The sequence below is a fragment of the Orycteropus afer genome, unplaced genomic scaffold, assembly GCF_000298275.1.
Source record: "Orycteropus afer afer isolate SDZICR_OR568_19922 unplaced genomic scaffold, OryAfe1.0 scaffold00020, whole genome shotgun sequence".
NCBI lineage: Eukaryota > Metazoa > Chordata > Mammalia > Tubulidentata > Orycteropodidae > Orycteropus > Orycteropus afer.
In genome coordinates this window covers 13,552,746-13,565,992 of record NW_006921607.1, presented here as the reverse complement: position 1 = coordinate 13,565,992, position 13,247 = coordinate 13,552,746, and the positions used below count along the sequence as shown (strand labels likewise).

The 13,247-nt window shown below is 36.3% G+C and overlaps 1 protein-coding gene across 1 annotated transcript in view; it reads left to right on the top strand.

Moving 5' to 3' along the window:
• The window catches only part of RBL1 (RB transcriptional corepressor like 1), a 59,199-nt gene that overhangs the window by 14,025 nt on the left and 31,927 nt on the right, over window positions 1-13,247 (top strand). The window contains exons 9-14 of the mRNA XM_007934642.1: window positions 1,155-1,321; window positions 4,030-4,142; window positions 4,335-4,438; window positions 9,458-9,595; window positions 11,293-11,457; window positions 12,268-12,400. Coding sequence (XP_007932833.1) covers window positions 1,155-1,321; window positions 4,030-4,142; window positions 4,335-4,438; window positions 9,458-9,595; window positions 11,293-11,457; window positions 12,268-12,400 — 820 coding nt within the window. The remainder of the gene's footprint in view (window positions 1-1,154; window positions 1,322-4,029; window positions 4,143-4,334; window positions 4,439-9,457; window positions 9,596-11,292; window positions 11,458-12,267; window positions 12,401-13,247) is intronic.

Genomic DNA, 13,247 nt, shown 5'->3' with positions numbered 1-13,247 from the left:
GATGAGGTTTTTTTTTTTTTTTAATTGTGATTTGGGTGAAAGTTTACAGAGCAAATTCATTTTCCATACAACAGTTCATATACACTTTGTTTTATGACATTGACTGCAATTTCCCACAATGCAACAGCTCTCTTCCCACTTCCTTCCCATAGTTACCTCTTCCCTGTGTCCTTCCCTCCCATGTACTCCTGCCCCTGAGCTGTTTCCCTGTGCATACCCAGCCCTTCTATTCTTCCATGATTGATCTCTCCAAGGAGTATATCTACCTGATGTAAATGTTCAGCTCATATGCCTGTCTTTTGTTTAGCTGGCAGCCACAGGAATAGGTTCAATTCCAGACTTGAGGAGCAGCTAGGGGCCTTAGTCTCAGTGGTCCCACCAGGCTCTATCAGACCAGCAAACCTGGTTCTTCTTTATGATTTTGAGTTTTGCGCCACATTGTTTTCCCACTCTATCCAGGATATCCTACCTGGATCCCCCCTCCAAGTATTTGACGGTGCTATTTGGGGACCATCTTGTTCTTCTGCTCTCATAGTCATATAGGCTGAGGATCGCATGGTGTACCAGTCACTTGGACTAATGGTTTTCATTCGTCTTTGGTTTTCTTCATTCTTCTTTGCTCTGGATGAGGAGAGACCCATCATTGCATGTAGATGGCTTCTTGCAAGCTTTTAAGATCACAGTCACTACTAACCAAAGTAGGATGTGGAACAATGTTTTCTGTATTATGTAGTATGTTATGCCAATTGAGCTTGATATGGAGGATGAGGTCTTAATGGAAAATTCACTGGTCTAGAAATTAGAAAACCAAAGTTTTAGTAGAGACTGCCATTAACTTTGTTAACTTAAATAAGCTTTTTTTTTAACTTACCTGTGCATGTTCCTCATATGTAAAATGAAAATATGTGTGTCTTATATTTCAAAGGAGTGTTGTAAAGATGAGATTATAGATATAAAGTGCTTTTGAAAAGTGTTACATATATGTAAGAATGTTATTTAAATAGTGATTGCTAAAAATTGACTGGATAACCAGAAGAGAGGAAAAAGTAACCTATCACTAAATATGAATGGAGAATATGGTATATGCACTGAATTAAATATATAATGAGGGGAGAGGTGGTTTTTAATCTCACAGATTTTTTTTTTTCTGACAGAAAAGAACATTTGCACCTTCTACCCCACTAACAGGACGGCGATATTTACGAGAAAAAGAAGCAGTCATTACTCCTGTTGCTTCAGCAACCCAAAGTGTGAGCAGGTTACAGGGTATTGTGGCTGGACTGAAAAATGCTCCAAGTCAACAGCTTATAAATATTTTTGAGTAAGTACTATACTATTTACTTTTCTGGCTCTCTCTTTTAAATTAGATTCTATTCTCAGTATTTTCTGTTTTTTTTGAGATGGTGAGTATGCCTGGTAAGTTTTACCACAACATTTCAATCACAAAGTTGACCTAAAACAAGCCAGAAGTACCTATTAAAGGGTGTGTATAAATGTTATTACATTTATAGCATTTCATAGGATTAGACTCTCAAGGTTAATTGTCTAAAAGGTCATATAGTTTAGACATTCTACCCTTGTTACTACCTCTGAATTAGGCATTAATACTTTTCTTTTTGCACTGACTTTAAATAGATTAAATATCCATCATACGAGGGACTGATTACATATTGATGGTGCAGCCATAAAATGGAATTTTATTCAAATATTTCCAAAAATGAGGCATTCTTTCTGGGAAATATGGTAGAATGAAGTCAGATCAGAGAACCTATTTTCCTAATACATAAGAAATAAAATGGAGCCCTGGTGATATAGTGATTAAGGTGCTGGACTGCTAAGCAGAGAGTCAGCAGTTCAATCTACCAGCCCTTTCTATGGCAGAAAATGTGACAGTCTGCTTCCATAAATGAAGATTTACAGCCTGGGAAATGCTAGGGGGCAGTTCTGCTCGGTCCTGTTTGGTCACTGGGAGTCAGAATAACTTGATGACAGTGGGTTTGGTTTTGGATGGAATGAAATAAGAGAATAATAAAAATCAGCAAAATATTTTCCACTAGCAGCCACCTGAGGAGAGGGAGATGATCTCATGCCATAAATTTCTGAAGTGATAGTCAAGAAAAGATATGGATGATTTTGGTATGTTCATCACTGAAAAGAAGTACTGGGGAAAGAAGGGTACATTGATAGACTTTTGAGAATGTTCATTAATACCACAGATTTAAGGAGAAACAAATGAGATCAGTAAGCAGATGGGTAAAAATTCACAGAATCATCCTTTAAGTCATCTGGCCAAAAATTTAAGAAAAACTGCTGGGCCTGCCATTTGCCAAGGTTTCAAGTTAATTTAGGGAGAGATCTTTACAAAATTCAGACACATCCGTGACTAGGTTTAGTGAACCCTAGAATGCAGGACATTTAGCAAAATCTCAAAAAAGAAAGCGAACCCCTGCTTTTCCAAGAGAAGCTGACCACAGCACCAACTGAGCTCACCTCCTACTCACCCTATCTTCAGGCTACAGAAAGGTGGCCAGAATAATCCCTACCCTTAAACATAGCTCAGAAGATAAGCAGGTTAGAGGTAAGGACTATCATGGAGATTTACCCTCACAGCATTTGAGTAAATAGGTTTGCACTGAACTACCTACTTAGCCATAAATCAGTTGAAAAGATGGAGCAAGGAAACTATGCAACATTTTATAGCAGCGAAAAAAGAAAGGAAGGAAGGAAACAAAGCAAAATACAAAGAACCTACTTGGAAGAAAATATAACTCAAGAGTCACAGCTTTAAGTATAGAAGAACTTGTTAAGAACATAAAGTATTTTTGCCACATCTGCTCCCTGCCTCTCTGCACATAATAACCTACTCCTCACTTACCAACATAGGTAGGTCCCAAAGACCAGGTCATTATGTGAAAATCAACGTTATGCAAAAATGGAGGTGACCATATCAGATCACAAAATGGAGGATGACTACATCATTACATAACTGCCAAACTACTGAGAATCATGGCCCAGCCAAGTTGACACATAACCTTAACCATTACATCCGGCATTACTCTTCATCTTGCATGTTGGCATTCGTTACTGCCAGACATATGTCATCAATGCACAAAATAGTTGGATAGCAGATTTTTTTTTCAGTGTTGTCATAATTGTAAAATTTTAGATAATGAGATAGTTAATAAGTGAAGAGTAAGTGTACTGATACTGAGCATGGGATTCCTGAACCCTGCACTAGTTATTTGGCTTTGGGCAGATCACTTTGTTTCTCATAGTCTTGAATTTCTTTCTCAGTTTTGAGTGAACACCTGTATTCTATGTTTGAATAATAGAAAGGTAACAAAGTTAATAATATAATTGCTTCTTGCCACGTAGTTACCTTCTCAGTGCTGTATTTTTTATTTCAGTTATTCTTTTGGATTTGGTATATAGTGTTCTAGCACTCTGTATATAAGAAGCTGTCTGGTGGTATAGTGGTTAAGGCATTTGGCTACTAACTAGAAGGTTGGCAGTTCAAACCCACCAGCTGTTCTGTGGAAAAAAGATGAGGCAGTCTGCTTCCGTAAAGAAACCCAATGGAGGTCACTATGTGTCAGAATCTACTTGATGGCAGTGAGTTTGGGGTGTGTGTGTGTGTGTGTGTGTGTATACAGTACCAAAAAAACCCCACCAAACTCACTGCCATAGAATCACATCCGACTTATAGTGACCCCTCCTTGGGTTTCTGAGGCAATATCCCTACAGAAGTAGATTGCCCAACCTTCCTTCTGAGGAGTGGCTGGTGGGAATGAAAATGGACAAATGCATACAGTTGTGTAACTATCACCACCACAATTAAGACATACAACAATTCTGTCACTCAAAAAAATTTTGCCCCTTAGTACACATTTGAGTGTACAATGCAGAATAGAACTATGTCCACTAAAAACCAACCTAATTCTTAAAAGAAGAAATGGTAGGGAGGTAGACAACTGTTGGTAGTCTGGGGTTTTTTTTCCTTGGTAATTAGATTACTCTTGTATTTTACAGGTCTTGTATGCGTAATCCTATGGAAAACATTACAAAAATAGTGAAAAGAATAGGAGAGTCTTTCTGCCAACATTATACTCAGTCAACAGATGAACAGCCAGGATCTCACATAGGTAAGAAGAGAAATATAAAGTTGATAAACAGCATTGAAAGTAGATAGATTGGCACTTCCAAAAAAGTAGAAATTATAATCAAGTTCTTTCCTTACTTCTTATTATTATTAAATTAGATTTTATTATCAGTTTTGTTCTTCAGTCCTTAATTAAATTTCAATAGTACATGTTTTCCCTTTATTTCCTCTCTAGACTTTGCTGTAAACAGACTAAAACTGGCAGAAATTTTATATTATAAAATATTAGAGAATGTAATGGTTCAGGAAACACGAAGACTTCATGGAATGGATATGTCAGTAAGTAGATCCACTCTCCCAGACACTAGCAAGGTCCTAAAGTCCTAAGCCTAGAGGCAGTGTTTTGTGAGGCTCTGTAGTACTTTGGGGAGGGGAGGGGAGCTCAGCACTCTATGGCAAACATGGCAAAGATGACATGTTAGTTGACTGTACTTGACTTTTTAAATTTTTTTGTGTGATTTGGGTGAAATTTTACAAAGCAGATTCATTTTACATTCAACAGTTCATACACATTTTGTTTTGTGACACTGATTACAATCCCCACAATATAACAGTTCTCACACTTCCTTCCTATGGTTACCCTTTTCTTGAAACCTTCTTGTGAACATACTTGACTTTGGCACATCCACAGCTAACCATCTCTTGGCAGAAATGTGTAATATGTAAAATTCATCTTTGGTACACCATTTCTGGCCTTTCCCTTCAGGTCCATTTTTAGTCTTTAATTTTCAGATAGCTAATAATGAATCCCCCAATTATTCAGCCAAGTGGTAATGAAAGCATTTACTCATTCCTCCCAGGAATTTGGGTTATAAGATGGCAGTAGCATTTAATAATTATGATCTACTATGCTGGCAGTGACAAAGTGAAGAGGAATGGTGTGGCATTCATCGTCACAAAGAATGTTTCAAGGTCTATCCTGAAGTATAATGCTGTCAGTGATAGAATAATATCCATATGCCTACAAGGAAAGCAAGTTAATACTACTGTTATTCACATTTATGCACCAACCACCAAAACCAGATGAGTAAACTGAAGATTTTTACCAACTTCTGCAGTCTGAAATTGGCCACACATGCAACCAAGATGTGCTGATTATCACTGGTGACTAGAATGTAAAAGTTGGAAACGAAGAATCACTGGTAGTTGGAAAATTTGACCTTGGAGATAGAAGTAATGCTGGAGATCACATGATAGATTTTTGCAAGACCAACAACTTATTCATTGCAAATACCTTTTTCAATAACACAAACGGCAGCTATACATGTGGACTTTGCCAGATGGAGTACACAGGAATCAGATTGACTATATCTGTGGCGAGAGGCAATGGAGAAGCTCAGTATCTTCAGCCAAAACAAGGCCAGGAGCTGATTGTGGAACAGACCATCAACTGGTCATTTGCAAGTTCAAGTTGAAATTGAAGACAATTGGAAGAAGTCCACGAGAGCCAAACTATATAATCAAGAGAGACCTTGATTATATCCCTCCTGAATTTAGAGACCATTTAAAGAATAGATTTGATGCATTGAACACCAATGACTGAAAACCAGAGGAATTGTGGGATGACATCAAGAACATCATCCAGAAAGAAACAAAAGGTCACTAAAAAGACTGGAAAGGAAGAAAAGACCAAAATGGATGTCAGAAGAGACTTTGAAACTTGCCCTTGAAGAGAGAGTAGCTGAAGCAAATGAAAGAAATGACAAGATAAAAGAGCTGAACAGATATCAAAAGAGAAGCTTGAGAAGACAAAGTCAGTTATTATAATGAAATGGGCAAAGACCTGGAGTTAGAAAACCAAAAGGAAAGAACACACTTGGCATTTCTCAAGCTGAGAAAACTGAAGAGGAAATTTAAGCCTTAAATTGCAATACTGAAAGATTCTATGGGCAGTATATTGAATGATGCAGGAAACAGCAAAAGAAGATGGAAGGAATACACAGTGACTGTGCCAAAAAAAATTGGTTGATGTTCACCCATTTCAGGAGGTGGCATATGATTAAGAACCAATGGTATTGAAGGAAGAAGTTGAAGCTGCACTGAGGGAAGTGGCAAAAAACAAGACTCCAGGAATTGACAGCATACCCGCTGAGATGTTTCAACAAACAGATGCCACACTAGAGGCACTCACTCGGCTCTGCCAAGAGATTTGGAAGACAACTACCTGGCCAACTGACTGGAAAAGATCCATATTTGTACCCATTCCAAAGAAAGGTGATCCCACAGAATGTGGAAATTATTGAACAATGGAGAAAAGATTGGAGTTGTCAAAGACTTCATATTACTTGGTTCTACAATCAACACCAATGGAAGCAGTGTCAAGATATCAGACGTTGTCCAGCATCGGGCAGATTTCCTGCAAAAACCTCTTTCAAGTGCTGAAGAACAAAGATGTTTCCTTGAAGAGTAAGGTGCACTTGATACAAGTAATGGTATGTTTAACCATCTCATATGCTTGTGAGAGCTGGACAATGAAAGAGGAAGACTGAAGAAGAGTTGATGCTTTTGAGTTGTGGTGTTGGCGAAGAATGCTGAAAGTACCATGGACTGCTAAAAGAACTAATGAATCCATCCTGTAAGAAGTGCAGCCAGAATGCTACTTGGAAGCTAGAATGGTCACACTTTGTCTCATCTGCTTTGGTCATGTTGTAAGAAGGGACCATTCCCTGGAGAAGGATATCATGCTTGGCAAAGTGGAGGGACAACAAAAAAGGGAAAGGCCCTCAACAAGCTGGATAGACACAGTGGCTGCAACAATGGGCTCAGGTATAGCATAGATCTTGGGGCTGGCACAGGACCGGGCAGTCTTGTTCTGCGGTACATGAGGTTGCTGAGTCAGAGATGACTTGATGGCACCTAACAACAACAACAACAGGAAAAAAAAAATTGCTTTGTTTTCTTTGAACATTTAACCAAGTCTGATCAATAGTCTGCAATAGCTACATAAAATAATTTTTGTACATAGTTAAGCCTGTAATAAGATCTGTCAGTTTCTTCCTCCTCATCCCTGTGGTCACTCTTTGAATCTTTCAGTAAGAATAGGTTGATGTTTAGGGCTGCTATATAATAATAGAATTTCTCTTTGTTGTCAACTCTTTTCTAGTTGGTCCCCTTTTTTCTTGGTTTCCATGTTTCACTTTTCCATGGTTTAACCTAACATTTTGATGAAGCATATACTGTCTTAGCTTCCTGAGAAAGTGAAATGGAAGAGAGATTCATTTTTTAACTTTTTATTTTGAAATGATTAGAAATTGACAGAAAGTTGCAAAAATAAGTAAATAAATAAAAATAGTACCGGGAGTTCCCATGTGCCATTTACCCACTTCCCCTCAATGGTTATATTTTATGTAGTACAATATCAAAACCAAGAAACTGGCATTGGAACAATGTGTGTGTGTATCTCTATATCATTGTATCACATGTGCAAATGATTGTAACTGCCACCAAAATCAAGATACAGGACTGTTCTCTCTTAGACTATCACCCTGTGATACTCCATGAATCTTGAACCAAAACAAACCCCATAGGTCACAATTTTGCTAAATCACAAGTTGGCTCATAAAATAAAGAATATTATCAGTGAGTACTATGCACCTTTAAAAAAATTTTGTATATTATACCAAATGGATAACAGTTACTCTGATGCAAAGATAAAGTGGTAAGGGAACAGGGAAAACAGATTACTGGAAGCAAAACATCCAAAAGGGAATTAATGAGAATGTTAACATCTCAAAAATATAACCAAGTCTCTGAACAATTTGTGTAGTTTTCCTTAAATAGTAATCTAATTTGCTGTGTATACTTTCACCAAAAACACAATAAAATATTTAAAAAACAAAAACAAACTGCACAGGACTGTTCAAACAACACGAAGACCTCCCTCTTGTTACCCTTTTATAGTCACATTCACTCCCCTCAGGCACTCATTTTTTTTCCTGTTTCTATAATTACATAACACACTCCATCATTTTAATTATTTTAAATTTGTTGATGTTTTATAGCCCAGCATATGGTTTATCTTGGTAAATATTCTGTGGGCACTTGAAAAGAATGTATTTTCTGCTGTTGTTGGGTGGCATGTTCTATAAATGTCCTTTAGATCCTGTCAATTGGTGATGGTATTGAGTTTTTCTAAATCTTTGCTGATTTTCTGTCTAGTTGTTCAAGCCATTGAAAGAAGAGTGCTGAAGTCTCCAAATATAATTGTGGGTTTGTCTGTTTGGTCTTTCAGTTCTATCAGTTTTGTTTTGTTTCTTTTCCCACATATTTTATAGCTCTGCTGTTTGGTGTATACACATTTAGATTGTTCTGTTTCTTCTTGGTGGATTGACTCCTGTCCTCCCTCTTTTTTTTTTTTTTTCCTAATACAACCACCACCACTATTTGTTTCTGAAATTTTTTTTATCACCCCCAAACAGAAACTCTATGTCCATTAAGCAATAATTCCCTATCCCTTCTTTCCAAAGTCCTTGGTAACCACTAATCTACTTTCTGTCTCTATGCATTGCCTATTCTAGAAATTTCATATATATGAAATCATGTGATATTTGTTCTTTTGTTTTTGGCTTATTTCACTCAGCATGTTTTCAAGGTTCCATGTTGTAGCATGTATCGTAACTTCATTTTTCTTTATGTTGAATGATACTCCCATTGTTGGAGTGACCCTTTTATTTGTTTGTAATGTTCCTCTTTGTTTCTGGTAAATTTATTTGCTCTGAAGTCTACTTTGATGTTAATATAGCCATCTTCATCTTTTTGATTAATATTTACAGAGTATATCTTTTTCCATCTTTTACTTTTGAACTACCAGTGTTGATCTTCATATTGACTTAATTAGCATAACAAAAGAAACCCACCCACCCCCCAATAGCGTCAGATTTACAGGTGCAGGGTTAGGACTTTAACATAAAGTTTGGGGACCCAATTCAATCCATAACACCTTCCGTTCCAGTGTGTTAATCAGTAAACCCTTATGTTGACAAACAGTTGACTATCATTGAAAAAGAAGGAATCATAATGCTTTTTTCTTGATGAGAATATTGACTATTATTTGCTCAAATTTCAAGCATTTTGTTGTATACACCTCATTTAACTTAAAATATACCACTGAGCAAAATTTGATATTATAAAAAAAAACTTTTTACCAGTTTGAAAATTTTAATTTTTATCTCTGATAATTTAGTGCAACATAATTTGCATGAGTTATTTTATTTTGTTTCTATCTATAGTCTTCCTCATAAAATGGCAAAGATTGAAATTGCTGGGAAATAGTAAACTGTTGTCTTATTCTTCCCCAAGGTTCTTTTAGAACAGGATATATTTCATCGTTCCTTGATGGCCTGTTGTTTGGAAATTGTGCTCTTTGCATATAGCTCACCTCGGACTTTTCCCTGGATTATTGAAGTTCTCAATTTGCAACCCTTTTATTTTTATAAGGTGGGATGAAAACAAAGTTCTCTTATGATGTACCTCCCAGTAATGTTGTATTCATTATAGTGCTGAAGAAACAATCTATGGTGATATGTGGGAAATATTTCCAGAAGTGTCATGAAAATAAATATTCCCTTTGGGTGGGACAGAATGGTGAGGGTGGCAGTATCAACCGTTTCAGCCACTCTCACAGCTCGATTTTCCATCAATGACTTGTAAATGTGAACTGGAACTGAGTTATTTGAAATTTTCCATATTTTTGAATGAAAATTATAACTGTTAAATAGATGCATAATGAACTACAAAAACATTCTCACTAGAAAAAAGAGGTTTAAATTTTGTATCCATCTAACTAATGATGTTATAGTAACTGATGATACTCCTTCCCAAAATTTGAGCTAATTCATTGTGGGCAAGTTTTGCTTGCCTCCCCTTATTTTCTGCCAGAAGTTTTTATTAACCTTTTTCTTATAAAATTAGAAGTCACAGCTACTGAGCTATATCATCACATTTAGCATTTAATAGTACCAAGTGTCCGTTGTGTCCCTGGGTGGCTCAGGCAATTAAGCTCAAGACTACTAATCAAAAAGTTGGTGGTTCGAACCTACCCAGAGGCACTTTGGAAGAAAGACTTGGTAGTCTGCTTCTGAAAAATCACAACCTTGAGAACCTTATGGAGTACAGTTCTATGCATGCATGGGGTCACCATGAGTCAGAATCTACTCAAATGCAACCGGTAGTATCCGTATTTAAGGTTAATGCTACTGTTACACTTATTGGCTTAATTTAGTTAATATCTGGTTATTGGTGTTACTTTAAAACTATTGATGATAGGAAAATTAGTGTGAAGAGTTAAATTTTTATACCTAAAGTATGCCTGAGTTAAAGGTATAGAAAAAGTTTATCCATTTGAGTTGTTTACTGAGTGTAATTAAAACAATTTTTTAGATTTTTAGGGAAATGTATTATATCTATTTAATGAAGATATGTGTGTTCTTATTTTGCATTAAGAAAAATTATATTCAAGAGGTAGTCACCAGGAAAAGTTTTAGTTTTGGGCCACAAATTAATAGTATTTTATTTTTATTTATAAAATTTCTATTTCATTCAAGAAGTTAAATGCCTTTTAAACACATAAATAACATATGTTTACTGAAGAAAAACAAAAAAGTACAGATAAATGTAAATATTAAAATGACCCATAATTTTACCACCATCCCCCAAAAAATCACTATTAATGTTTTCGTGTATATACTTCTAGATTTTGTTCTAGGTATTTTCCCTTTCTAAAATGGATTTACACTTTAAGCAAAGTTCCTTGCATATACTTCATTCATTCTGTACTCTTCAGGTAGTGGGACAAATAGTCTAAAAAGGGGCAATGCATTCAGAATAGCACTGGACTGGGACCCCAAGATGCATTTTCTTCCACTGATGGCTGCTGCCTAGTTTCTCCCCATCCCTGACTTAGTTTTCCATGTATAAAATAAAAGCAGAAAATGTGAAAATATTTGGAAGACCTTAAGAGATGCTTTATAAATTAAAAGATACTGATAAAAGATACTGAGAACCTACAGAATTATGATTCAAAGATGTCATTGGTTCTTTGTCTCATAGTAATGCCAGAACCACTTATGTATGGAAGCCCAGTCTGGAACTGACTGCTTGAGACCACATTGCCTTGGCCATTTTCCCCTCTCCAGGTTATTGAGGTGGTGATCCGCTCAGAGGAGGGACTCTCGAGAGACATGGTGAAACACCTGAACAGCACTGAAGAACAGATTTTGGAGAGTTTAGCATGGAGTCATGATTCTGCACTGTGGGAGGCTCTCCAGGCATCTGCAAACAAAGTGCCTACCTGTGAAGAAGTAAGTCAGGGAAGGACTGATAATACCCCCTTCCTTTTTTTTTTAAATAATAGCTTTATTGAGGTATAATTCACAGACCATACAAATCACCCATTTGAAGCATACAAGTCAATGGTTTTTAGTATATTCACAGAGTTTTTCAACTATTAACACAATCAATTTTAGATCGTTTTCATTACCCCTAAAAGAAACCTAATACTGATTAACAGTCACTCCTCATTTCTCCTCAAACTTGAGCCCTAGGCAAACACGAGTGTTTTTTTTTTGCATACATTTCATGTAAATGGCATCATTTAATATTTGGTCTGCTGTGACTGACTTCTCTCACTTATAAAGCCTGTTGCTTTTAGGGTTCATCCATGTTGTAATGTGTATCAGTATTTCATTTCATTTCTGTTTATTGGTGAATATATTTCTCTTATACAGATATGTCCTATTTTATTTGTCCATTCATCTATTGATAGACATTTGGGTTTCTATCTTTTGGCTATTATAAATAATGCTTCTGTAAACATTCATGTTCAAGTTTTTGTATAGACAAACATTTTTGGTTTTCTTAGGTACATACCTAGGATTAGAATTGCTGGATTATGTAAATTATAAGATTAAGTGAAATGAATTATTTCCATACATGTTAAGGTGGTAATGAATGAGCACTTTATAGAAGTTGTTATATTTTGCAAAGAATGAAGAAGGAAAGGGAAGTACAATAGGACATAAAGTTAAAACTTTTTTCCCTACTCTTCCCATTAAAAGTTTTAATTGATGGGTTTATTTGTATGTAAAGCAGATAATTTTTGTCTTCTACAGGTTATATTTCCAAATAACTTTGAAACAGGAAATGGAGGAAGTGTACAGGGACATCTTCCCATGATGCCAATGTCTCCCATAATGCACCCACGTGTCAAAGAAGTTCGGACTGACGGTGGGAGTCTGCGAAGGGGTAGGGTCAACAGTCCTAGGTTGTAAAACAATGAAAAAAATATCAAAGATCTTTTTTTTCTTCCAGAGAAAATTTCAGGTCTTGCTAATATATTATTGAGAAATCTAATTTCTTCATCAGGATTTGGGGGCTACACGCGTATGCCAACACCTTAAATGAATTGAGTATTTGTATGGCTCAGTGTATACCTTTTTATATTAAAGTAATAAAAGTATCAGTCTGATTTTACATATAATTTGTTTTTTAATTGCATTATCAAGTATTGTGGAAATACTATTTTGGCTTTTTCATAAATGCATGTAATCTTTCCTAAATGGTAGCATAGTGGCTAAGACACTTGACTGCTAACCAGAAGCCTGGTGGTTCAAACCCACCGGCCACTCCTCGGAAGGAAGATGGGGCAATCTACTTCCCTAGTGATACTGCCTCGGAAACCCAAAGAGGGGTCACTATGAGTCGGGTCCGACTCGACAGCATATAACAACAACAACGACAGTAGAAAACTTTAATAAGCTAGATACCTACTTTACCATATTTGACAAAAGTTATTTTCTTTATTTTTCTATGCATGTCTCTAAAGAAAGATAAATATTTAAAGCTGACAACATCTATTCTCTTTGAAGTACTTATTGTTGTTAGGTTCTTTAAAAGTTTTGTGGAATCATTCAAAACTCATTTACTGTCAGTTCTTAATGTTTAGAAAAATAAGGCAATAGGAGCTCTGGTAGCGTAGTGCCTAAGGCACTTGACTGCTAACCAGAAGGCTGGCAGTTCAAACCCACCAGCCACTCGGAAGGAAGGTTGGGCATTCCTACTTCCGTAGTGATACTGCCTCGGAAACCCAAGG